The sequence below is a fragment of the Notechis scutatus genome, chromosome 1 (assembly GCF_049901735.1).
Source record: "Notechis scutatus isolate UNSWTSFEM ecotype Mainland chromosome 1, rNotScu1.2, whole genome shotgun sequence".
NCBI lineage: Eukaryota > Metazoa > Chordata > Lepidosauria > Squamata > Elapidae > Notechis > Notechis scutatus.
In genome coordinates this window covers 205,590,175-205,616,933 of record NC_142009.1, presented here as the reverse complement: position 1 = coordinate 205,616,933, position 26,759 = coordinate 205,590,175, and the positions used below count along the sequence as shown (strand labels likewise).

General features: G+C 37.9%; 1 protein-coding gene across 2 annotated transcripts in view; it reads left to right on the top strand.

Annotated features, from left to right (window-relative positions):
• The window catches only part of ARHGAP15 (Rho GTPase activating protein 15), a 466,873-nt gene extending 443,913 nt beyond the window's left edge, over positions 1 to 22,960 (top strand). For both annotated transcript variants that reach the window (XM_087950078.1, XM_026673513.2), the window contains one exon: positions 21,939 to 22,960. In XM_087950078.1, coding sequence (XP_087806204.1) covers positions 21,939 to 22,116 — 178 coding nt within the window. In that variant the 3' untranslated portion in view covers positions 22,117 to 22,960. The remainder of the gene's footprint in view (positions 1 to 21,938) is intronic.
• The last annotated feature ends 3,799 nt before the right edge of the window (positions 22,961 to 26,759 follow it).

Genomic DNA, 26,759 nt, shown 5'->3' with positions numbered 1-26,759 from the left:
ACATGTTCAAGTGACAAAAAAATATTTCAGATGTACCATACTTCTGAGACTAATAATTTGCAGTTAGTTAAAGTTGTATCTCTCTCTTCTCTCTCTCTCTCTCTCTCTCTCTCTCTCTCTCTCTCTCTCTCTCTCTCTCTCTCTCTCTCTCTCTCTCACACACACACTCTCTCTCTCTCTCTCTCTCTCTCTCTCTCTCTCTCCCCCTCCAAATCCACTGTTCCCCACCCAAAATTATTACAGGCTGTCTACAGAGTTTCACTTTTCTTCTTTCTTTAGCAAAGACAAAAAGGGAGGGGGTGAAAAAAGAACTAAGGGGGGGGCCACCTACTTGGTTGATTTTAAAGTGGCCACTGCTGGAGAAGTAAATCCAGCAATTGTCAAAAGTTGTCATTGACACAGAGAGCTAATTCCAATGAAATATTTTCCCAGGACTGAGCAAACATCTGCTGGAATCTACCGCTCCTCACAAAGTCTTTGTGGATGTTTGCATTTTCTTGTGTAGCATTTTCATTTCTATTAACGCTGCAAAAGAAAGAGAAAGAAATGTTATACTGGAATTGGCTGAACGTCTCTTTGGAGATCGTTAAGAAAACCTAACCACTACGTGTTGAATTCCATATGAAGGAATATGTTCTTTGATAAGGTATTTTAGATGCAGCTTTAAAACCCAGCCCAAGAAGTTCATCCAGACAGCAAATAAGGTTCTATCATCTTCTTCTAATAGATTGTACCTCACTGTATAGCATGGGTGTCAAACTCACATCGTCATGGTAGTATCGGACTTTTTTCCTCTCCACTAAATTGGGCAATGACGTGGCCAGCGCATGACGCATCCGGCCCGCAGGCCACAAGTTTTACAGCCCTGCTGTGTAGAATCTGTAGCACAATCTTTTGTCCACCTCATAAGCTGTTATAATTTTACTTGATGTATGCTCAAGTTTGCTTTTGAAAGCTGATCATGGGTGAACAATCAATATCTTGGCATCACAAATCAAACATATTTCGCCCAGCATGATTGGAACTACATTATTTATCAATTCAAATGTAGCTATAGATGGGAATGTAGAATCTGAAAATACTTTCTAGTTTTGCAGTCTGTCCAAAAGAACATTGGGAGAGGGAGGGTTGGAAACCTGACAGTCCATAGCTAGTGGGTTCCAGTTCATTCTGTAGGTAAGAAGTTATGCTGGCCTGACTTGGCTAAATGACATACATAGAACATAGAACAACAGAATTGGAAGAGACCTCAAAGGTCATGTAGTGCAACCCCCTGCTTGAACAGGAGACCTATACCATTTCAGACAAAGGTTTGTCCAGTCTCTTCTTAAAAACCTCCAGTGATGGAGCACCTAGTGGCAAGCCATTCCACTGGTTAATTGTTCTCACTGTCAGGAAATTTCTCCTTAGTTCTAGGTTGCCTCTCTCCTTGATTCGTTTCCATCCATTGTTTCTAGCCTTGCCTTCTCATGCTTTGGAGATAAGGTTGAAACCCCACCCCACCCCACACCTTCTTTGTGACAACCCCTCAAATATTGGAAGACTGCTACTATGTCATTTCTAGTCCTTCTTTTCACTAGACTAGACATACCCAATTCCTGCAACCCTTCCTCATATTAGTGCCTCCAGCACTAATCATTTTTGTTGCTCTTCTCTGCACTCTTTCCAGAATCTCAACATTTTTTTTATATTGTGGTGATCAAAACTGGATGCAGTAGTTTGGTTACAAACTACATTTATGAATACAGGTCTGTAAAACATTAACATTCTATTAAAGTATGTGCAGATTGATAGTCAGGAACTATTTTACATTACCACAGAAATGGATTACAAATATTTGCAGGTATCTAGGGTTCTTTTTCAAGCTTGTTTATAAGGGAAAATGTGGCTTGTATATGAGTGGAGCAACATACAAACTACAATGTTGGTTATGGTTCCTTCATCTCCAAAGGTTTTTGAAGAGAATGGAGAATTATCTCAAAGATAGTCTAAGATGATATTTGTGGTCCGTTCCAATTCCAGAATTCTGTGATGTATAGACCTCTGGAAAATGGAAAAAACAGAGGTTTCATATAAATAGTTGAAGTTATTTATGGTAATTTAGTGCTGCTAAAGACACAATCCTTTCTGTTTGCTTTATAGAAACTTTAGATATGCACCACAATTTTGCTGATTGGTATTTCCTGGCTATGTGTTCTAATGCAATTTCAATCTGGGGATAGACATAAACATTTTGGAAAGGTGCTTTCCCCTTCATTAAAGAAATTGGTTATTTTTTTCTCATGAAGGCAACAGATGTCCCTAAAGGAAAAGAATGCCAATATAATATTAGTTCACTTTCTAAGCCTTTTTGATTTTTTCCATTGCTAAGGTCAACTTCTATAGGTAAAATCCAATATCTGACCCATTTTGACACTTTAAGTCCCTTGGATTTGTCCCAGTGCCTTCTGATCTGTGACAAAATTCAAAGACAGCAGGTATCAAGTTAGCAATCTTCATATTTTGTCCTCCTTCCTTTCTTTGTCTAAAAAGTTTGAATTGCATAACTTCTGTACCAGCATATTTCCAACTATCATTCTTTTCCCTTCTGTAATGCAAGCTGGGACTGACACCTTTTCTTCATCTTCCATATTAACATGTGATTCATGAGTTTGATGAAAAAGGTGTGAATGCTTCTTTTGGGGAGGGGTGAACCCTTTTGTATCAAGATATCAATATATTTGTTTGACCTAGTGTGTGATTTGACCTAGTGTGTGATTTTTTAAATATATATTTTTGGAATATCATTTGAATATATTAGTATTTCAGCAATGGTGCTCAGAGATCTTAGTTAATACCTTATGCATGAATACATAGATATACTTCAGACAGAGGTAATGTTTTAGCCCTTGTGTTGGTAATATTTGGAGACATGGAATGAAAGAGCCTGTTCTTTTCCTTCCTTTGTTGTGGCCTTACATTGTGGTGGTGTGGAGCCAAGGTTCTTGCTGTTGCCTACACAGCCTGGATTCAATAAGCAGTTCTATATGTATATTATGACAATGCGGTCAAGAAAACCAGCCTCTTTTTTCTTTTCTTTTTGCTATACCTTTGTGTGCCTGTGTAGCATAACAAAAAAAATCTGGTGCTTATTTTTCATATACTCATTCAATATGTTAACATATTCATAATTTGATACAGGTTACATTCTTCATGTAATTAAAGTTAGAGTGTTAGATGAAAAACCCGCAAAATGTTATTTGAATGGAAAATATTTGTGCTTTCATATAAGAGTCATTACGGCACTGTAATGTATAAAACCGTAAATCTGATGAATAATCACTAACCCATGCTTGGTTGTTGGTTAGATCATTTCAGATTCCCTCCCTAGAGTGAAAATCCATCCAACTCTATATCCACCCACCCTTAAAAGTTATATGTGTCCCAGATGCATTTTGGATCATTCTGTTTTGTCATCCCATCCATAAGGACCATGTGCCCCAGACTATTTCACATTTTCTGGGTTACACATCTCATTCTCATGGCATAGAATAGAATAGAATAGAATAGAATAGAATAGAATAGAATAGAATAGAATAGAATAGAATAGAATAGAATAGAATAGAATAGAATAGGAATAGGAATAGGAATAGGAATAGGAATAGGAATAGGAATAGAAAATAGAATAGAATAGAATAGAATAGAATAGAATAGAATAGAATAGAATAGAATAGAAAGGAATAGGAATAGGAATTAGAATGGAATGGAATGGAATGGAATAGGAATAGGAATAGGAATTAGAATAGAATAGAATAGAATAGAATAGAATAGAATAGAATAGAATAGAATAGAATAGAGAATAGAATAGAATAGAATAGAATAGAATAGTATGGTGGATTGACATTTGAAATGAGACACAGGGAACTGTCTCTGAGAAAATGCCAACCCTGAGAGAACTCAGGTAGCAGTATTTATTGAGAAAAAACACAAGCAAAATACAGTATGCATATTCAGAAAACAATGACCTCAACAGGAGATTACTTCACCAGCATGAGAACACACAATCTTGGAAAGTCCCAGATGTTACCTTGCTAGGATGAGATCATACAGCCACGGAAAGTCTCATGGGAAAGTTTGGAAAGTCCCATGAGAAAGCACAACTGTGTATCTTGAACTTTCACCCATTTCCCTGTTCCTTCTAAACTGGCAGAATCAAAACAGAATGAGGCACTCTGAGCAAAGATACTCCTACCCCCACCAAGAATGCCCACATCTCCTAGACTTACTGCTAGTTATACAAAGGCCTTACAGAAAATGATAAAATGATTAATAAAATATATTACCACAGAATAGAATAGAATAGAATAGAATAGAATAGAATAGGAATAGAAAATAGAATAGAATAGAATAGAATAGAATAGAATAGAATAGAATAGAATAGAATAGAATAGAATAGGAATAGAGAATAGAATAGAATAGAATAGAATAGAATAGAATAGAATAGAATAGAATAGAATAGAACAGGAATAGGAATAGGAATTAGAATGGAATGGAATGGAATGGAATGGAATGGAATAGGAATAGGAATAGGAATAGGAATAGGAATTAGAATAGAATAGAATAGAATAGAATAGAATAGAAGAGAAGAGAAGAGAAGAGAAGAGAAGAGAAGAGTGGAAGGAACCTTGGAGGTCTTCTAGTCCAACCCCTGCTCAGGCAGGAAACCTATACCATTCCAGACAAATAACTGTCCAATCTCTTCTTAAAAGCCTCCAGTGATGGAGTACACACAACTTCTGGAGGCCAGTTGTCCCACTGGTTAATTGTTCTAACTGTCAGGAAATTTCTCCTTAATTCTAGGTTGCTTTTCTTCTTGATTAATTTCTTTCCTCCCATAGTCTTCTCAGAGTCTACCTCTCTGGCATAGCTGGGAAAGTCATATGGTCAACAATCCACAACACCACCCCATGCAAAATAAGACTTTGCCAGGGATGTCTATTGTGTTATTGTTTTGTTTGCTTAGTTTCCATTTATCATTTCCTGTCCTCTTTCTGATACCAAAGGATGCTTATCATGTTTCTCCCAATAAGTAAAAGGATTTCTCATCAAGCTGCTTTCAAAGCATTTAGCAATGAGAAAGGATAGAGGATACTGGGTAGGACACCAATGAAACATTGCAAATAGATTAAACTTTTGCAACTTTTCTTGGTCTCATATTCAGTATGGCCATGGTACCCATAGTCCTCGACTTACTATCACTATTGAGTCCAACATTTCCATGGCTAAGCAAGCCAGTTGTTAAATGAGTTTTGTTCCATTTTATGACCTTTCTTGCCATAGCTATCAAATGAATTGCTGCAGTGGTTAAGTTAGTAATATGGTTGTTAAGCTTCTCCATTGACTTTGCTTGTCAAAAGGTCGTAAAAGGGGGATCAAATGATCCCAGCAACCATCATAAATACATACCAGTTGCCAGGCATCTAAATTTTAAGTGCCTGACCATGGGGGTGCTGCCACAGTCATAAGTGTGAAAAATGGTCATAAGTTAGGGCCATTGTAATTTCGAATGTTCACTAAACGAACTGTTTTAAGTCCAGGACTACCCGAACACTCCCCCTTTCCTAACTGATACTGCTAGGACACTTTGGAGAAACAGATAGAAGAGATCTCCTCCATCTCATTTTATGGCGATGAAAGTTCTCCAGCCTGGGGAAAATGCCTTCCCAAACTATGGAAAGGATGCCTTCAGGAAAGAGAAGCTGTGTAGATGAAGTCTTGTCTTCCTCTGTCTGTGCATGCACAGGAGAAACAGGGGGGGGGGGGGCTCCCTTTCCCCACCCAATGAAAAAAACAAAAATGGGGGAAAGTAAATGCTTTCTTTTGCTCCTTTCTTCAAATTCTTGGAATAAGGACAGAGGTGGGTATTCAGCAGGTTCTGACCAGTTCTGGAGAACCGGTAGCGGAAATTTTGAGTAGTTTGGAGAACCGCCAAATCCCACCTCTGACTGGAGATTTTACAGTATCCTTCCCCTGCCACGCCCACCAAGCCACGCCCACAGAACCGGTAGTAAAAAAAATTTGAATCCCACCACTGGATTAGGGAGACATTGGGGAGACATTGACCCACATTCACAAGGCAGAGCATCCAGTTCTGCAGAATTGGAACTGCTCTGAGAGGTACCAAGCTGTAATTCACCTTCACATCTGTTATAAAATTGTATGTGTGTGTGTGTGTGTGCGTGCATGCACATCTACGTGCACATGCCACCTTTCAAAACAGCTGTTTTCCCAAGATGGCTTACATAAAAATTTAAATCTAGGTTAAAACTAAAACAGCCAACTAGAATAAACTCTAATACAGCCTAATAAAACCGTTAAAAAATTGAAGGCAAGAGTAATAAACGATCGCTAGGAAAAAAAATCAATTAAAATCTGGAAACAGCAGGAGTTAAATAGTAGTAATAAGATTAACTTTTAAAACACACACACACACACACACACACCAATTACAGAAACAATTAAATTATAGTGGAAGTTAAAAGGCACAGAAAAATCCCTTTTCCAAGTACTGAAAAGACAATGGAGCCAGTATTATGGAAAATAATTCTGAAAATGAGAGTCCGTTGATAAAAAGGTTCAGGCCTGAGCTGTTCAATATTGGAAGGCATGAACAATAGGATTTCTCAGGATAACACCCCAGTTTTATCAATTGAAATAGTCCTGAAAGCAAACCTGGAACCACTATGATTGTGTAATACTAGTGTAATATGATCATGGCACATTGTTTCAATATGACGTAGTTTATACTAACCACAGTCTTCAGGCTACCATCAAGGACAAATCAGGGACATGTAGCACCTCAGTGCAATCGAAACAGGAGATTTTCAGTAGATTGTAGAAGGGAGGTTAACAGCTAAGAGAGCTGACAGGAGTTCTTGCCCACTTTAGCTTCCCAGGTGTCTGGGATCAACTAGGAAACAATGCCTTTTCTGGAATTTATTTAATCATTATTAAACAGTTATCCTGCCTTCTTCACTTGATAGGTAACTCAAGGTTGTGAACACACCATAAATACTGCTTCTGTCTCCTGTTTTCCTCACAACAACAACTCTGTGAAACAGGTTAGGCTAAGAATACACCAGTTACAACTGCTCCACCTCAGTGCATTTTTTGTTTCTTTACCTTCCAATCTATATGCCAGGGTCTTCAAACTTTAAGAGTTGTAGACTTCCACAAATCTTAAACTTGCCAAGTTTGGAGACCCTTGCTATATGCCTTAAAACTCTTTTGCTACACGTCTCATTCTTTAATAATTGTTTTTAGCAAAAGTGATTTTTCCATCTGTAACATTCTCTAGTTTTACAGGTGAAACTTGAAAAATTAGAATATTATGCAAAAGTTCATTTATTTCAGTAATGCAACTTAAAAGGTGAACCTAATATATGAGATAGACTCATTACATGCAAAGCAAGATAGTTCAAGCCGTGATTTGTCATAATTGTGATGATTATGGCTTACAGCTCATGAAAACCCCAAAATCCACAATCTCAGAAAATTAGAATATTACATGCAATCAATAAATCAAGGATTGTACATAGAACAATATCGGACCTCTGAAAAGTATAAGCATGCATATGTACTCAATACTTGGTTTGGGCCCATTTTGCAGCAATTACTGCCTCAATGTGGCGTGGCATGGAAGCTATCAGCCTGTGGCATTGCTGAGGAGTTATGGAAGACCAGGTTGCTTCAATAGCGGCCTTCAGCTCTTCTGCATTGTTTGGTCTCATGTCTTTCACCTTTCTCTTGGCAATGCCCCATAGATTCTCTATGGGGTTCAGGTCAGGAGAGTTTGCTGGCCAATCAAGCACAGTAATCCCACAGTCATTGAACCAGGTTTTGGTGCTTTTGGCAGTGTGGGCAGGTGCCAAGTCCTGCTGGAAAATGAAGTCAGCATCCCCATAAAGCTCGTCTGCGGAAGGAAGCATGAAGTGCTCCAAAATCTCCTGGTAGACAGCTGCGTTGACCCTGGACTTAATGAAGCACAGTGGACCAACAACAGCAGATGACATGGCTCCCCAAATCAACACAGACTGTGGAAACTTCACACTGGACTTCAAACATCTTGCAGTGTGTGCCTCTCCATTCTTCCTCCAGACTCTGGGTCCACTGAGCAACAGACCAGTTCTGTTTTTCTTTAGCCCAGATAAGACGCTTCTGACATTGTTTGTTGTTCAGGAGCAGCTTGACAAGAGGAATATGACATCTGAAGCCAATGTCCAGGATCTGTCTCTGTGTGGTGGCTCTTGATGCACTGACTCCAGCCTCAGTCCACTCCTTGTGAAAGTCCCCAACACTTTTGAATGGCCTTATCCTGACAATCCTCTCCAGGCTGTGGTCATCCCTGCTGCTTGTGCACCTTTTTCTTCCACACTTTTCCCTTCCACATAACTTTCTATTAATGTGCTTTGATACAGCACTTTGGGAACATCCAACTTTGTTTGCAATTACCTTTTGAGGCTTTCCCTCCTTGTGGAGGGTGTCAATGATGGTTTTCTGCATAACTGTCAGGTCAGCAGTCTTTCCCATGATTGTGATTCCTACTGAACCAGACTGAGAGACCATTTAAAGGCTCAGGAACCCTTTGCAGGTGTTACGGCTTAATTAGCTGATTAGAGTGGGACACTTTGAGCCTAGAATATTGAACCTTTTCACAATATTCTAATTTTCTGAGATTGTGGATTTGAGGTTTTCATGAGCTGTAAGCCATAATCATCTCAATTATGATACATCATGGCTTGAACTATCTTGCTTTGCATGTAGTGAGTCTATATCATATATTAGTTTCACCTTTTAAGTTGCATTACTGAAATAAATGAACTTTTGCACGATATTCTAATTTTTTGAGTTTCACCTGTGTATGATACAAAAAAATAAAAATGAAAAGAACACATGAAAATCACAAAAAGCACCATTTGCAGAATGAGGACACAGATTCTATCTCATACTCAGCCCGCCTATGCTAATTAAAATCTTTTCTCTATTTCAGGTGACTATTCCCCCCATTTGTACTGAAATTAAGTGGATATATCTGTTTTCTCTATTCTGCGAATCTATAAAACATCTCTTCAGTCCAGTACATATTTTGATTTATATATGCACTTTTGCCTATCTGGGAAAACAGCAAAGACCTTGAAGTTTTTGTTTATAGTTGTCTCAGTTCTAATCTGTTTTTTCCCTCACTCTCCACCTAAAAGAAAGAAAAGGATCCTTTAAAAATTTAATTATTCAGCATCCTTCCATCCATTCTTTCTGACAGCAAATGTTATCCAGTCCATTCAGCTAACATTTCAAAACAAAAACTTGGAAAATAATAATAATAATACCACAGCAAAATTATCTTCTCCTCACCATAAAAAAGAAAGGAAACAGATGGTAGATTTTTTTAAAAAAATGCAACCCAAAAATTATAATAAAAGAAGCCAGCAAAACGCATTCAATGACCTATTGAAATAAAGCCATGACAAACTAGGGGGAAATGCATAAACAGGGCAAATAAATTGAAGGAGACCCTGAGGAAGGAGAGAAGGAAAAAAGGCAAGGGGATATGAGAGAGTTAAAACATTGAGAAACAGAAAAACTAAAGAAAGGATGGAGTAATGTTGGCAGGGATGAATAGATCAAGCAAGAAGAGAGCAAACCACTGTGCATGGATAAAGGAAGACTAGATTTACCTCTATCTATCTATCTATCTATCTATCTATCTATCTATCTATCTATCTATCATCTATCTATCTATCTATCTATCTATCTATCTATCTATCTACCTATCTATCTTATCTATCCCTATCTATATCTATCAACTATCTATGCAGAGGTACACATACACAAATACAAATGCTAACCAGTAAATTGCATTATTTTTATGTGTTCATTCCTAACTCCATTTATCCACTTTGTCTAGTTTCCATATTCATTTGCATATATGTTTGATTCTATGCAAATTTAGGCACACATTTTTCTACATAGGGTTGCCGTGCAATACGAAATTCAGAACATATTTTCTCTTTCTTTATGCTATCTTGGATTATGCATTTTTAAATGCATGTTCAAGCCCAGAATATGACATTTGCGCAAAGTACAAAATTGGATAAATAACTGATCCAATTCAAAAAATTTTGTCAAGGGAAAATAGATTAAGTTAATTTTTATAGAAATTCACACAGATTAAATTCTTCCTCCATTCCAGACGCAGACAAGGATTCATGAAGTGAGAAGGAAAATCAAAGAGGGATGGGATAAGACAGCATAACACTGAATTTGTGGCAGTTTTACAAAAATTACTCAGCCTCTCCAAGTATCTCTAAGACAGTCCATGAAATATTAGGGGCCTTTTCCCCAGATAAGAGCAATTGGCAAATTGGATGATGAAACGCCTGAGATTAAACAGTTCAAAAATTGTTTTACTCTGCAGACATGTAAAAAGCAGAAGAGTGACTCACACATTTCATGTTGTATCTTCAAAGAACAATATGAAGAGCACCCACCAGTGTCCAAAGGAAGTGAAGATGCCATATATGTGCATATGATATTTTTCATTAGCTCATGGATAATTGAGAAGTTCCTAAGTATTTATTATCTGTTCACTATTAATTACACTCCACCTATCTTTAGATAGAAAGTCTATCACTTTTACAGCATTCTTTAAAAGCTATATTTGTTCTTTGGTCAGTTTTCTAGAGTTTTCTCAGGTTTTTTATTTTTATTTTCTGGAATCACTCTTTCACAATGGGACATATGTCTGCACCCAATCCAGGTGAGAACCCTTTCATAAATTGTGAAATTAAAGAAAAAAATCAATCTGATTATTGTTTGTTTATTTTAAATGACCTACCAGTTAAACTTCTGCAATGGCCTGATGGAGAGTAATTTCCTTGCAAAATACACTTATTGGAATCTGGGCACAAGTACAATATTATTTCACTATCTCCAATAATATGCTTAAGTTAATAGATTCATCCCAGTTGATAATGAATAGGACAGATAACTAACCACCTACCACTGACCTTAAATCTAGAACTTCCTCAAATCTGCATGCCCATTGATCCAGAAGATATATATATTCTAGAAGGAGGACCAAGTATCTAAATTGGTTGAATAATGCTATTTCCGTGTTAATTCCACTCATTCAGTACAACAAACTTACCTTAACCTGTCAGGTAAAGGGAAACCAATGAGTTTGTAGAATTTAACATTCTAATTAAAGCCACACAGCCTCACCCACCCACTGGGAGAAGGAATGAAAATCTCACATCCAAGGAGACCACATTCAGATCTTGGTTCAATCTAGAATGGTCCAGGCCAAGATATAAATTTTTAGCTTCTTTTACCCTGGGTTAGAAGAATCTGACCTTTTTAAGTTCCCAAAATCTATTACAAAAAGACAATATACAAATTAATTTATGAGAAAAAAAAATCAGAAGGGTTATATAGAAAATGGGCACCAGCTGATTACTATCATACAATTCTAATGATTCCCAAACATTTTGGCATATGATGGGTTAAAATATAATTTACAAAGATGAATTGCCAATTTCTACAGTTGCTTACTTTACAGCTTACTGTAGATCACAATAGATGCAGGGAACTGATTTATACCAGACCTGCTATCAAGGTGGCCAACAGAATCCATTTGAGACAATTAATCAATGTATTGAAAATAAAATCCCTAAAAGTGATTGTATCCCAGCCATGGTCTTTACAGGGATTGGTTGTTTCATTGAAAAGTGGAAGAGCTAGCCTTCAGAAGGTGTGGGTTCTGGAGGTTTTTAAGAAGAGATTTGTCTTAATTTTCAAAGACAATACACAAACAAACAAAACATAAAACATAAAAACATAAAAAAACATGTTTATAAAAAAAGAAGAAGAAGATATTTGTCTTCTTTTGTCTGGAATGGTATAGGGTCTCCTGTTTGGGCAGGGGGTTGAAACTCTAAGATCCCATCTAACTCTATTCTTACTGCCTGTCCTCTTTACATTCATAGATAACCCTATTCATATCCTACTTTATAAGAAAGGGCAAAAAGAAGATCCTATTAATTTATCATCCAATTGGCCTTCTAAACATAATAAAATATTTGCCAAATTTCTCTATGAAAAACTTTATGATTGACTAGAGGGGAATAGCATCCTAAGCATAAGAGCAAGCCAGGTTGAGACAGGGTAGATTCACAACTGATCAAGCTATGGTCTTATATCATCAGATAGAGAAATATACCCTTGATCTACAAATTCCATTGCATGTTGCCTTTCCAGATTTAAAATCACTCTTTGATTCTATTTTAAAAAACTCTCTAGAAGAATTGACCTTCCTCTCACCTCCTACAGATAGAAGACTCTTTTCATTTGTAGGTATTAGCCTTTGAACTAGTATAAGTCTGAAAGTTAGATACAATGCTCAAGGTCAACTAACCAATTCACTTTCCTTAATCTGGGTTGCTAAACAATATGGTATCCTGCCCCACCACTTTTTAAATTTTGATGTAACTTCAATAGTTCCATACCATAATAAGCTAGATTTTCATTGTTCTAAATACCATTGGCCAAGAGGCAATATCCTCTTTTATCCTAAGAATGTGGCTATCCTCTCATACTTGGTCATAGAGTTGAGGAGAGCTTTCAAAGCACCTTCATTCATACTAATGTGTATACCATATTGATAATCAGCTGCCAGAGAACAAAATATTTGACTTATGTCACAAAAGGAGGAGAGTACCATCGGACTATGAACATAACAACACTGATCAAGTAAGATTCTTTATCTACTCTAGGTATAACCTTTCATGAACTTGGGAGACAAGATACCCATCTAGATTGCCTATTCCAACTGGCTCAGAGAAGCAATCTTTTTCAGTATTGGGAAAGTCAGTATACTTCAGTTACCCTGAAACTTTATGAGACCAACATAATGGCCTTATGTATTTTATTTATTTGTATTGTTTGTCTCATGTCTTTGTATTTTTGTTCTGCGTTGACTGGCCAAAGACATAATAAGGAATAAATAGACAATGTGAGATATGAGATGCCCTCTGAGATGCCCTCTGAGCTTGGTTGTTTTTTTGCAGAAATTTCATTCCTCAAACTAGGTAATATCAGCAGCACACTGATGATATTACCTAGTTGAAGAATGAAACAGATGCAAGAAAACAGCCAAGCTCAGAGAGCACCAAGGACCCCTCATTTCAACCCTGAGCTACCAATGTTCTCCTTTATCAGTAATGTGAGTTATGAACTGATAGTTCAACTTGCTGTTCTGACCCAAACCTTGTTCTAAGTAAATAAACACCAAACAGAGATAAAAGCAAAACCTGGGCACAGGCTCCTCTGGGACTTCTTCATCCCTGCTGCCAGCCTCCACAATCTCCAAAGGCAGCACTCCACTCCCTGATGGTCCTGGCCCCATCCCTACATCACATGCAGGCCCCTCATCTAAGTCCTCACTCTCTGAGACCTCAGCCGTCCTCACCTGCTGCCGGCAAGCCACAACACTTGCTCAGGTAAAGCATACAAACAGCATTCTTCTCTAGTCCCAGTCCATTCCAATTCAGCAGCTGACAAGGCAATAAAGAGGGAAAAGATACCCTTCACGTGCATCAGTCTGAGTGTGCATCCCCAAACTATTTTCCCAATAGGTATTTACTGACATTGATATGACCACCATCCACCTGTCCCTTGCGAAATGAAGTCTGGGAGAAAATGACACAGAACAGCATCAGTTCCATCTTTTATTGTTCCATGGCCTAAAATGAAATGTTAATTAATTACCCGTGGCATCTTTGCTATATAGCCAGTCAGACTGGATTTAGAATAGTCTTTCAGCATTTAAATAAACAGCATTCCGTTTTCATCTGAAACCCCAAGAGTGAATATTTCTTTTTTTTTTCTTAGAAATCGGTAGTTTAAAAGGAAGCAAATATCTCCATGTCCACTGCAGGTAGCATTGAAATTAAAGAAACAAGGATTCGGTATTGTCAATTTTGATTAATAGCCTTTCATTAATAAACATCCTGTTATTCATTTTCCACCTGCAGTTGCTGATGTTCCCTGGAATCAATTAACTCATATAATTTGATTTATTTTTACAAAGACATTTTTGGATGTGCTGCGCTGATGATAAAGCCTTCTGGGTTTGCCGTTTTTGATTCAAAGCGAGATTGTTACCTAAGTGCTTTTTATTTCTAATATTGTGAGAAAATGTGCCTTCAGGCAGTCTGGAATTAAAAGAATGAAAGAAAACTTGAAAATTTAAGACTGAATTCGGGGAGAAGTATCAGTTGCCTCCTGGGAGGCAGGGATTTCAGTGCCGCATAAACTCTGCCATTCACTGAGTTGAAAATGACAAAAGTCAAGAATAAATAAGCTTTGTGACTCTGTGGTCAAAAGAGGTAAAACCTGATGATCTGGGCTTCTGGCGACAGATAAGACCATTCTGAATAACAAATCAAGCAGTGTAAGGAACAAATAGGTGGTTTTTGCACTCTGGGAGGAAGAAGCGTTTTAAACACTTTGCTTGACTTACTTGTTTTACTTTCCTCCCTTCCAATCAGTTCTTGAGTCTGGGTGAACCACATGAGACTTGTTACACGGAAAGGAGATGATCATAAAAAGAAGGGAAAAATATTGCTTTCCCTACTTATACAAACATGCAGCCATGTTGCTATGGTTCCACAGCTGGATGGTTGAAATCCAGCCCCTTCTGCTGAACACTTGGATTCACCCAGGGATGGGCTGCTGGAGGTACGGAGGGGTTCGGGGGACCTCTAGCTAAGATACTGCACAGTTCAGAGAACCTCCAAATCCCACTCCTGGCTGGCCCCATCCACCCTGCCCTGCCCCTCCCAGGAGTCCCCATGTGGCCTATTTTGGATGCAGATAAGTTCAGGGCACACGCGAAGGCTCAAGGGTGGGTGAGAAACAGGCCTCCCGGAAGTTCGGGAAGGCCAGAAAAGGCCTGTTTCTGGCTTCCAGAGAGCCTCTGGAGCCCTGGGAGGCCGTTTTCATTCTCCCAGAAGCTCACAGAAAGCCTCCAGAGACCAAGGAGGGCAAAAACGCCCCCCATGGTTCAGGAGGCTGACTAGGCCATGCCCACCATGGCCATGCCCACCCAGCAACTGGGCAGAGAACCCATTGCTAAAATGTTTGAAGCCTACTCCTGGATTCACCCCAAAGATCCCTTTATTCCCTCTGCAGAACCAAAGGTGAACCCAGAAGAGACATTCCTTAGTTAGTTGATAGACAACATTGCTAATTTTCAGCTGTTTAATAGTTCAATTAATTAACAGATAATCAGAGTTGGAAGGGACCTTGAAGGTCATCTAGTCCAACCCTCCGCCCAAGTGGGAGACCCTACACCATTTCTGACAGATGGCAGTCCAATCTCTTCTTGAAGGTCTCAAGCGATGGCGCTCCTACAACTTCCGAGGGCAAGCAGTTCCATGGGTTGATTGTTCTCACTGTCAGAAAGTTTCTCCTTATTTCCAGGTTAAATCTCTCCTTGTTCAGTTTCCATCCATTATTCCATGTCTGGCTTACAGGTGCTTTAGAAAATAGCTGGACCCCTTCCTCCTCTCTGTGGCAGCCCCTCAGATATTGGAAGCCTGCTATCATGTCTCCCCTGGTCCTTCTCTTTACTAGACTAGCCAAGCCCAGTTCCTGTAACCGTTCTTCATATGTTTTAGTCTCCAGTCCTCTAATCATCCTGGTTGCTTAATTGAATAGATGCATACTATCAGAGTAATAAATAAAATCTTATAACCTCACCTTTATCATCTCAAGATAAATAATTTCAAGAGTATATGTCTCCATCAGTAACCAATCTCTAGATAAATCTTTACATTGCAAACTAGGTGATCTGGAGTGACCTCCCTCATGCATCCAAATACATGTAAAAACTAATGCTCCATGCAGTCCAGCTGTATGGTCAACCTCCATATGGATTGGACAGTGGGCAGCAGTCTACCTTACTCCTAGATTAACAGCATTGATCTGTTCATCAAGCAGCATCCTCTATGTCAAGACCAAAGTAGGCAGGGTACTATCACTATATTTGATATAGCAGAGTTTGGTGACACATTACCTACATTAATCAGGGCATTCACTGTTCACTATACTGGCCTGTGCAGGTTTCCCCATTCAACCAAATATGCGTATCAAATACTTTTATAAGCCACCATTTCATAAGAAGAGCCTCTTTGGTGAGTGAGATGGGCAGCATTAAAAATTAAGAAATAAATAAAATCACCGCATCTATCGAGATTTTAGAATCCTTGCATAAAATTTCCCAATATTTTGGTTTAACATCCATTTTACCCTTTAGGCTACCAGCAAATGAGAGCAAAAAAACAAATATTTTGAAAATAATGATAAATGCAAAATTGGTTATATTAAGAAATCTTAGGGTGGATAATAGAATGATTAACCAGACTGATCATTAGATACATGTATATTCTTTTTCATGCAAGTTCTGAATGTCCCTGACTATTATTAAAGTTTCTTTGGGTCTTCAATGGCCTTTGCCTCCGTTAACTTGCTTATTTAATATCGTTTTGTAGAGCAGTGCATATTATCAGGTTATTTTCCAGTACATTTGGCACAGTTAAAGTATTAATATCAAGTTTATTCCCAATGAAGAAAACAAAGTCTTACTCCTACCAGCAGCCTGAACTATCAACAGTAAATTTAGAATTGATAGGAGATCCAATTCATTAGGATTGTCTAATATCCATCATTTTTTCCATTCGACATGGTATTGGGTTGACAAGATTCCAAATGTAGATTCATTTTCTGGGGCATATTTGCCTCAAGATTGAATGCTTGTATATCTGGCCATAGAGACAAACTTAAATATGGCTCTGTTTATAGTTGTTTGGATGAGGTGGGAATGAGGGCAACTTTTGCAAGTAATTGTTATTCCCATAAACAAAGAATACTGATTTTAAAACTGAATCAGAATATACAATGATTGATTTAGTAGGAGTGTTGTAAGGTGAGATAAATTCTACTGAACATTGTACTTCTAGGATACATGAACAATTTTGTTTAAACTATGCAATATAATACACAGTTAATGATCATTACACACACACACACACACACACACACCAAAAAGTCACTATCAAATAACTTCTTAGGTGCTGGACAAAGCCAGCCAGTAAGCAAGACTGTGCAATATGCTGCCATTGCTGCTAAGCTACTACCCATGTTTCCACATAGCTATCTGTTCCTATAAATGCATTCATATTGTACATTTTCTAATGGAGAAGAGGGGAGAGAGAGGAGAGGGAGAGGGGAGAGGGAGGGAGGGAGGGAGGGAGGGAGGGAGAGAGAGAGAGAAAGAAAGAAAGAAAGAAAGAAAGAAAGAAAGAAAGAAAGAAAGAAAGAAAGAAAGAAAGAAAGAAAGAAAGAAAGAAAGAAAGAAAGAAAGAAAGAAAGAAAGAAAGAAAGGAGCAAGGGGTGGGAGGGAAAGAAGGAAAGAAGGAAAGGAAAGGAAAGGAAAGGAAAGGAAAGGAAAGGAAAGGAAGGAAGGAAGGAAGGAAGGAAGGAAGGAAGGAAGGAAGGAAGGAAGGAAGACACTTGAGTCAAGAGTAGACTTTTCTACTGCTTGCTTTCCTGAGGCTTCTAACAGAATTAATTCAATGAATCTCCAGGAAGTATAATATATGCAAGCAGCCCAAAGTAATCAAGCTCAGTGCAAGTTCACAGGCATTCTTAATCCAGCAATAATGGTAATAACCTGTATACTTCAATCAATTGTCCCTTCCCTTCAATTGTCCTTCAGCAGCAACAGTTTGTTACGCTCTAGTACATCTTCCTCCCACATCACTTCTTGACAATATTGCAGAGAGAGGCATAAAGGGCCACCATTAAAATTAACTTGACTAATATACTGTGACTGTTAGGTGGGGAGGATAGAGGGCAAGTGGAACAAGCAGGAAAGGTGCAGGAGATGTGAGCCTATATCTGATTGAGTATATGGAGAAAATTGTGTGGTGGGAAAACAACATCACATATCACATCACACTGTTTCCATTCTGTTTCACTACTGGAGATTCATACCATTTATGGGGCATTAGATGTGATTTTATTAGAATTGTTATAAGACGTTTTCTAATATGAAAAGTGCAAATTATTGTTTGCTAACTGCAGCTCCTTGCTCAGAAGAGATCATGTCTGAATTTATTTATTTAATTTGTATTCTGCCTGTGTTAGTTTTACAAATAATTCAAGGTTTGCGAACATAGCCACACACTTTACTCCTCCTATTTACTCCATAAGCATAACCCTGTGAGAGAATGACTGGCCAAGGTTACCCAGCTGACTTTCATGGCTAAAACAGAACTTGAACTCTCCCATTTTCTAGCCCGGTGCTTTAACCACTAGACCAGGGGTGTCAAATTTGCAGCATCACAGCAGCATCATGTGACATAGTGGGACTTTTTCCCCCTTTGCTAAACAGGGCAGGGGCAGAGCCAGCACGTGGCACATCCAGCCCACGGATCCCAAGTTTGGCACTAGACTAAATTGGCTCTCCTGTGGATGATGTTCTCAAAACAATAGTCTTGATTTATAGATTCTGTAATGTTTTCATGGAATCTTTACTTTCCAACTTGAAGCATCTAGAGAAGCTTTTTCTGAGCCTGGAGTAGCTTTCTTTTTTACTTTTTACAAAAAAAAAATACTTAATCAAAGGATAAATTGATGCTCAAAAAGGAATTCCACATTTTAATTAAAAAAAATTACAATCAGGTCAGAGTTAAAATTTAAGTTGTAGTGAATTACTTTAGGTTGCTGAAAATATAGTAATACTGCTAGACAATTTTCTATTTAAAACATGCAGAATTCTAAGATATACAAACTTTCAATGTGGGAAATGGATGTAGCTAATATAATTTCTGCACTCAAAAAAATATATGGAAAAAGTCTAACATTGTGGAAATGTTAAATGCTTTGAAGGGGAGAAACCTAAGAGAAAAATCCTCAAATCATCTTGGGGAATATATTCCCAAGTATATTCAATGAAAACGGAATGCTGGCTACTATTCTGTACCATGGTGGGGGTGGAACATGGGAAAAGATGATGAACGGGGAAAAAAGATGGGCGTGTATTTGGAGAGTATGATCTCAGGTTTCTCTTCTTAACTACTAATTTCTAAAAGTGGTCATACTTTTGTCACATAAAATAGATTAGACCAAGACAAAATTCTTCCTGTGATTATTCATTTGTCTAATAAAGAACCTTCACTTTTTAAAATTTAATGACATTGAGAAACAGGTCTGCCAATTTTTAGTGGACTGTTTCTAGGTAAAGTTAAAAGTAGATCAGTCCTACTGAAATCAATGCTACTTAGGTTCATTTTTTAAGTCACATTGACCTCAACAGATGTGCTTTAAGTTTATCTAAATTTGGGATATACTTCTGCTGAGGAGTTAAGAGATGGCAGGATAAATTGTGTGATGTGCCCCCCCATAATCCATTATTTCTTTTTTTTTTATAAGGTTTATAGTAAGATTGTTTCTTCTTCTTCTTCTTCTTGTGCTATATCCATCATCGGAAGTTGACAATCATGTTAGCAATCCTATTTTTATCAACAGCCAATGAAAAAGTGCTGCTGAGTTTTGCCAAAACCAGTCCCTTAGATTTTGAAGCCATGATGTTCTTCTTCTGCCTAGACCTCATTTGCCTTCAATCTTTCCCTTGAGGATTAAGTGAAGTATGCTGTATTTTTCCAGGTGTCACATCACATGTCCAAAATATTCTAACTTTAGCTTTTAAATGGTTTGGATTATTTCCCTTGGCTTTCCCAGGTGGTTTAAGATTATTTGAACAATGTAACTGCCTTTTTATACCAAGTGCTGTTGTTCCACCTGACACAGTTCAAAATACTGATGATTGGTATTAGAGAGCCTACTTACTTGGCCATGGAGGGTCTTGAAATGTTGATTGCATTGATGGTGATTTATTCAGGCCTTCTCTCATAGTTATGCTCAGTAGTTTCAATAAAATGGGAACTGATAGAGACAAATGTATTTATTACTAAGTTGGAAAAGAAACCTTGATAGAATTTCAATACAACCCCCAAAACCATTGCTGATGAAAAAGGACACTAGGATAGGAATTTGGCTACAATATCTGGAAAATTGGACCTTGGCATTTGCATATTGGAAACATGTAAGGCAAGTGGAATAAAATGCTGTGTGTCTCCCTCTCTCACAAACACACACATACACAAAATAGAAAGAGTTTGGTAGTTGTCTATCTCTACTCTGATTAGTAGATCAGTGTTATTATTACTCTTCTGCACAAAATAATCTACGGAGAATATGTTGTTTATTATAAAGATGCTATTTTTTAAAGTAAGTAATATTTAAAGTAAGTAATAATTAACCTGATTAGTGCCATATGGAGTGTATTTTTTTGTAACAGACACTAAGGTTACAAGCAGTAATGCTCCCTATTTATATTAGACCAAAAAACCACCCAACAACAACACTAAATTAAGTGTCTGAGTTTAGAGAATGTGGCAAACTTGAAATATGAGAAACTTTTATCATAAGATCATGCTCTGTGCATGATTACTATGCCCAGTGGTATGATAGAGACCTTTTTGTAAGACATGAAACAGATGATATAACTTCTGCCATTTACTGAAATTTCTGAAATATGTATTTCAAGATTTAGAGGAGAAGGAAGCCTCATTTGTATATATCTTCAAGGGAAGTCAGTATGTCATTTACATGCAGGCAATTCTTTATAGCATTTACACTTTTCTGCAACCCAACAATATAGTCAAGTGAACCTATGGTATGACCTAAGTCTTCACCCATCATGAGGCTGGGTTGCTGCTGAGAGATCAAGGAGTACAAGGATGGATACACCACCCATTTTCCTGTTCTACTGAAAGGCATCAAATATGACCAGTGCTATCTTAATAATGTATACTGGGTCAAACCCAAACTGAAGCTAGACCCAATAATTCATATTTAGAATTATTCACAGTTGCCAATTTGAAATGCATATATTGTAGTGATGTTAATGCAGGCAAGTATGTCAATAAAATTTATTTATTTTGCCTAATTCTACCCAAATGTACTGCATTTTGCCAGTAGCCAAGTCAACATATAGATAGTCTAGTTTCAATAGAAAGGGGTAAGAGCGATACACCCAAACTATCAGGTAGATATTCTAGATTTGTATGCATTTGTTATTTATCAGTGATGAAGGAATATTCTTCAACAGAATGTAATTCTTCTCAATTTGTGCACTTTTGTGCACCCCCCTCCCCCCTCCCGAAGGTTAAAGGATCCTTGGGATAGGGTGGTTGGGTGAAAATGTCCACAAAGAGGGAAAATGTCACAATATGTCACATGACAGCAACTTGAAGCCACGAGTGTGACACCTGTGTCCAAGATCCACAGCTTCTGCATCATTATTAGTTAAACGCTATATGGTTAGGAAGGTCTTTGCTTAGCTTTGACTGGTGCACCCATTAATGCACTTCAATTCTTTTTAAAAAGCATACCACGTTACACAAAAGCACATCACAACACACAAAACATCCCCCCAGAGTGCTAAGAGGAAAGGGAAAAAAAAGCCTTGGGGAGAAAAATTCTGATTTGCAAGCCCGTAATCAGCTTTACATAAAGATGGAGTAGCAATAACAAAACATATATGGGTAGGTTATGATGCTTGTGAAGCAGAAATTATTTTTGTCTTAGTTCTGTCATCTTGGATCCAAAAATATTAAAACCTCCTTTCTCCTTTCTATTTAATTCTCTCTAATATTTAAACAAAAAGTCAGGCTGTAATTAAAGTATCAGTGGAAAAATAGCAGTATGGTCATGATCCATGTTTTGATTATCTTTTCTTTCCTTTCTAACTTTTTTTTTCTTTTTACCAATAGGATAGCAGCCAAGGAAAAGATGAATCTTATGTCACCCCAAAGTTTAGGAATTGTTTTTGGACCAACTCTCCTTCGACCTGAAAAAGAGACAGGATCCATGGCAATCCACATGGTGTATCAAAACCAATTGATTGAGCTGATGCTAACTGAATACACCAAGATCTTCAGCTCTGACTGACAGACCGGGAATGTTGTTGAACATGTTCACATCTGTCTTGATACCTAATATTTTTACATTTCTGTAAACATCGTTTTGAAATATTTCTTTTTCTTTCTAGTGACAGATGCCTCATTTTGTGAAAACTTAGTGATGGTTTTGTCTTTACATTTCCAAACATTGAAATAAAAATACATTGTCAACATTTGCTTATATGTACTCAGAATTAACTCTTTGAACAACTCAGTCTTTGACAGTACATTTTGCCTTTGTGCATGTCTTTGTTTATAGCCAAAAAGTTGACTATATGCCTAGGCCTGGCAGATCAGATAGTTGGAAGCCTGGTCCTCAAGAAGCCATTGATAGATATCAGTCCCATTTGTAACAAAATACTATTTGTAGGTGAGCAAGAAGGCCTGGCATGTACTATCAAAACTTGGTTGAGCAAGAGTGGGAATACTGTCCCGTTTGGATATTATTTCTCAAATTTCACATCCTTTGGCAGTCCTGATTCCAAGGCAAAGGAGCCAAAGTGATAATGATTCTTTGGTATACTGTGGCAGTGGTTGGAGGTTGTGCTCTACATAATGTGAATGCCCATATTTGAGGCTGGGCTGTAGGGTCAAGCTAGGGACCTAGGAGAATGTGAGCTCTTGGATTTTCTTCATAAGTTGATATTGGCTATTAGTACTAGAGGACATAAACCACATAAACCAAAGATCTTGGAAGAGTCAGAAATGTATTGTTTCCATGGCAAGTATGGATTCACCTAAATGGTAATTACTCATAAAGTAATTATTTAGATCTGCTCTTCATGTCACAGTTATCATTTCAAGATCCAGAAATGGAGGACATTGTAATTACCGTATTTGCCAGCGTATAAGATGACTTTTTTGCCCTGAAAAAGATGCCTCCAATTGGGGGGGTCGTCTTATATGCCGGGTCGTCTTATATGCCGGCAAATAGTAATTGGGAAGCACTGCGGCTGCCCGCGGCTGAGGCACTTTTGCGCACCGTGGAAACGAATCCCGTGAAGCCGAAAGCGCCGCCGCGGCTCTTCCTTTTTGCCTTTCCCTTCCCGAGGCAACGCGGGACTGGAGCCGCGCGGAGCCGCGCCAGCGCTAACAACTCCTGACAGCCCCAGCCGGATACCTCAGCGGAGCCTGGGCGGTGCGAGCCTCGTTTCCTTGGGAGCTGGGAGAAGGCTGGCTGCTCCTTTCGGCTTCACGGGATTCGTTTCCACGATAGACAAAAGTGCCTCAAAAAAAAAAAAAAAGTGCAAAAGTGGAAGGCGTGCGGAAGAGGGGGCGAGTATATAACAAACTATATTTTGAGTGGAAATGTTGGGGGGTCGTCTTATACGCCGGGTCGTCTTATACGCCGGCATATACGGTAGTTCTTTACATGATCAGACCATTTCTTTTCTGATTGAGGTCTGGATGACATTCAAATGCCACAAGCACACTCCACAAAATTTGGAAGAACAATTAAAATGACCTACCTCAGTTGGGTGCTTTGGATGTTCAGCCAGGTATCTTTCCTGCAATCTAGCTGGCAATTCTAACCATTTCTGGAATTCAAAGGTGGTCAGGACTCTAGATGTAACACATGGTTGTCCCAAACTGGCCTTTTTCCCTATCTACTGATGCTGGAATAGTTTCTGGTTTACTGAGGAGGTCCAGAAATGGAAATGTGAGAAAAGATGCTAGAACTAGTGATGGAGTACTAAAAGTAAATTTAACAAAATATGGTAAGAGCTAACATTTTAGCTTTCATCAGGACAGTAAGAAGTATCAATACTTCTATATGTAACCACAACAGTAGTTTTGAGACCAAGCAGCTTTTGTTAGTGTATCCCACTCCATTTGGCGGGGGGGGATTACCAGGATGATCAATAGCAATAATAATAGTACTTAGACTTATATGCCGCTTCTTAGTGTTTTACAGCCCTCTCTAAGCAGTTTATAGAGTCAGCATATTGCCCCCAACAGTCTGGGTCCTCATTTTACCCACCTTGGAAGGCTGGAAGGCTGAGTCAGCCTTGAGCCTGGTGAGATTCAAACTGCCAAATCAATCTACTGTATAGGCTGCATCGAGACTGAAATTATTTCCTGAACTTTAGTGCTTTAAAGACAACTTAAAATGCCCAAAGTAACACACTGCCCATTTTAAATTGCCATCACTTTATAAAGTTTTATGGTTTCCTTAGTTATGTTGTGCTCTATAGGGTTTTCCTCAGTTATTACTATGCTCCCTGAGATGTTTTATTAGTGAACTATATTAAGTTATTTCAAACACAAAGTTTTTCTAAAAGCTTTTTGTATGTCTTTAGAATTATTTGACTAGACTTGAATCAATTTATGCATTGATAGTTTTAGTTGTCATGGATAAACAATAGGATAATAAATTATTTTACTTTTAAATGTATGGTTTCTGCTATAACGTCCCTTACTATATTTTGTAAAAGTATTCCACCAATAAAATGTAGGCTTCCCTTTGACAGCTTTTTAATCAAGTTCAAAGAAAATGAATAACATTAATCCAGTGTGCTAAAAGACTGCCTGCTTATCAATTTGTTCATAAAATGAAAAATAGCACATGAAAATGCAGGATTTGAGAAATTAAAAAACAAATACAGGATTAATGCCAATATTTGCTGCATGTGAAAGATACATCTTATGTCATATTTAATATTCGGGAATTACAGCATCATTACTGAGGACCATTTTATACCTGTTGTTAATGCTATTCTGTGGATCAAGGACAAACTTTGATCAGGAAGCTCCTGATTCATTAAGTAAGTTCCAGCCTTAGGATTAATAGTTAAGATATATAAAATCCACAAGTGCCAATAATAAGAATAAACTGAAAACCAAGAAAACGGATGACTATTCACCGTGCATTACAATATACCTGTAGTGATATTGATAGATTATATCTGTCCTGCAGTAATGGAGACAGAGATTTAAGTCAAACAAAGAAGAGCAACCAGGATGATTGGGGGACTGGAGGCTAAAACATACAATGAACGGTTGCAGGAACTGGGCTTGGCTAGTCTAGTAAAGAGAAGGACCAGGGGAGACATGATAGGGGTCTTCCAATATTTGAGGGGCTGCCACAGGGAGGAAGGGGTCAAGCTATTTTCTAAAGCACCTGTAGGCCAGACAAGGAATAATAGATGGAAACTGAACAAGAAGAGATTTAACCTGGAAATAAGGAGACATTTTCTGACAGTGAGAACAATCAACCAATGGAACAGCTTGCCCTCAGAAGTTGTGGGAGCACCATCACTTGAGACCTTCAAGAAGAGATTGGACTGCCATCTGTCAGAAATGGTGTAGGGTCTCCTGCTTGGGCGGGGGTGGTGGACTAGATGACCTACAAGGTCCCTTCCAACTCTGATTATCTGTAAACTGTTGAAAAAAAGAAGCGTGCATTGGCTGATTATGCAAAACACAATCAAGAACATGCATTGGTGCCACTTAAAAAATGGAACTTATTGGAATATACAGGAAACAAAACATGAATATCAAAATAACATAATAAAAGCACAAACAACATGCTGGCATGGAAAAGCATTACAGGGTTAATTTTTACAAAAAGATTGAGGGAAAAGTGGATAAAGATAAAACTGGCAATGACAACTAAAATATCAAACAAGAAACAAGAAACTGAAGGCTTGATGCAATCAATGCCAGAATTATAAAATCATCAAATGATTCAAAGGGCAGATTTGTGTAAAGAAGCAGAGGAAATGGTAGATAGTTAGCTAGTACTAAGAGATTGCAAGAAGATTGCACAAACTATTAAAAAATATATAACACAAATTGCCAAAATAATTCACTGAAAATTTGTAAAAAAAAAAAAAAAAATACCATATGCCAATAATCAAACATTGTTGGGAACTCTAAATTGAAAAAGTAATGGAAAATGAGCAGGTTAAACTATTATGTGAGTTCTACATACAAACTACTAAAAAGTCTTGGCTCATAACGCACCAGATATAATTGTGGTTGAAAAGAAGTAAGTGGGGATAATTGAGGTGGCAATACCAGGGGACAGTAGAATAGAAGGCAAAAAAAAATGAAGAAGATAACAACTGAAAATTGAAATGAAAAGATTATGGCATAAATTGGTGGTGGTGATCCCAGTGAGTGTTACTCAGGTGGCTGTGCTCAGAAGATCCTGTTGATTCTCACTTAAGTGGAATCAGATCCTTTAAAATGAAATTGAAACAAAATGCATAGTTAGAGCGATATACAATAAGGCTTAATCGGGTTCCTTAGAAAATATTTTCCTTTGCTTGTAAGTCCTCCAGGTCATGGAACAATGTTCCTTTTAGATAGATCCAACTTAAGATAGAGTGTCTGGCAGTGAAGAATATGCATAGGAGACAAATGTGTGTTACATGACCTTCAAAGGAAAAAGAATCCATTGTTCAAAACAGTTTAGTCAGATCTGCCTAAATTCAGTGTGCTTATTGATACACACATCTTACTTGCCCTGAAGTCAGGAGATTTGAAAATCATATCTATGTGGAACAACCAAGAGCTCTGGGGCTTCTTGTAATCCTTTGCCAAGTTTCCTACTGTCCACGGCCTAAGTTCCAGAAGCATCTTGTTGGACTTCTAGAATATCTGATTTGTTCCTACCCTGAAAACTTC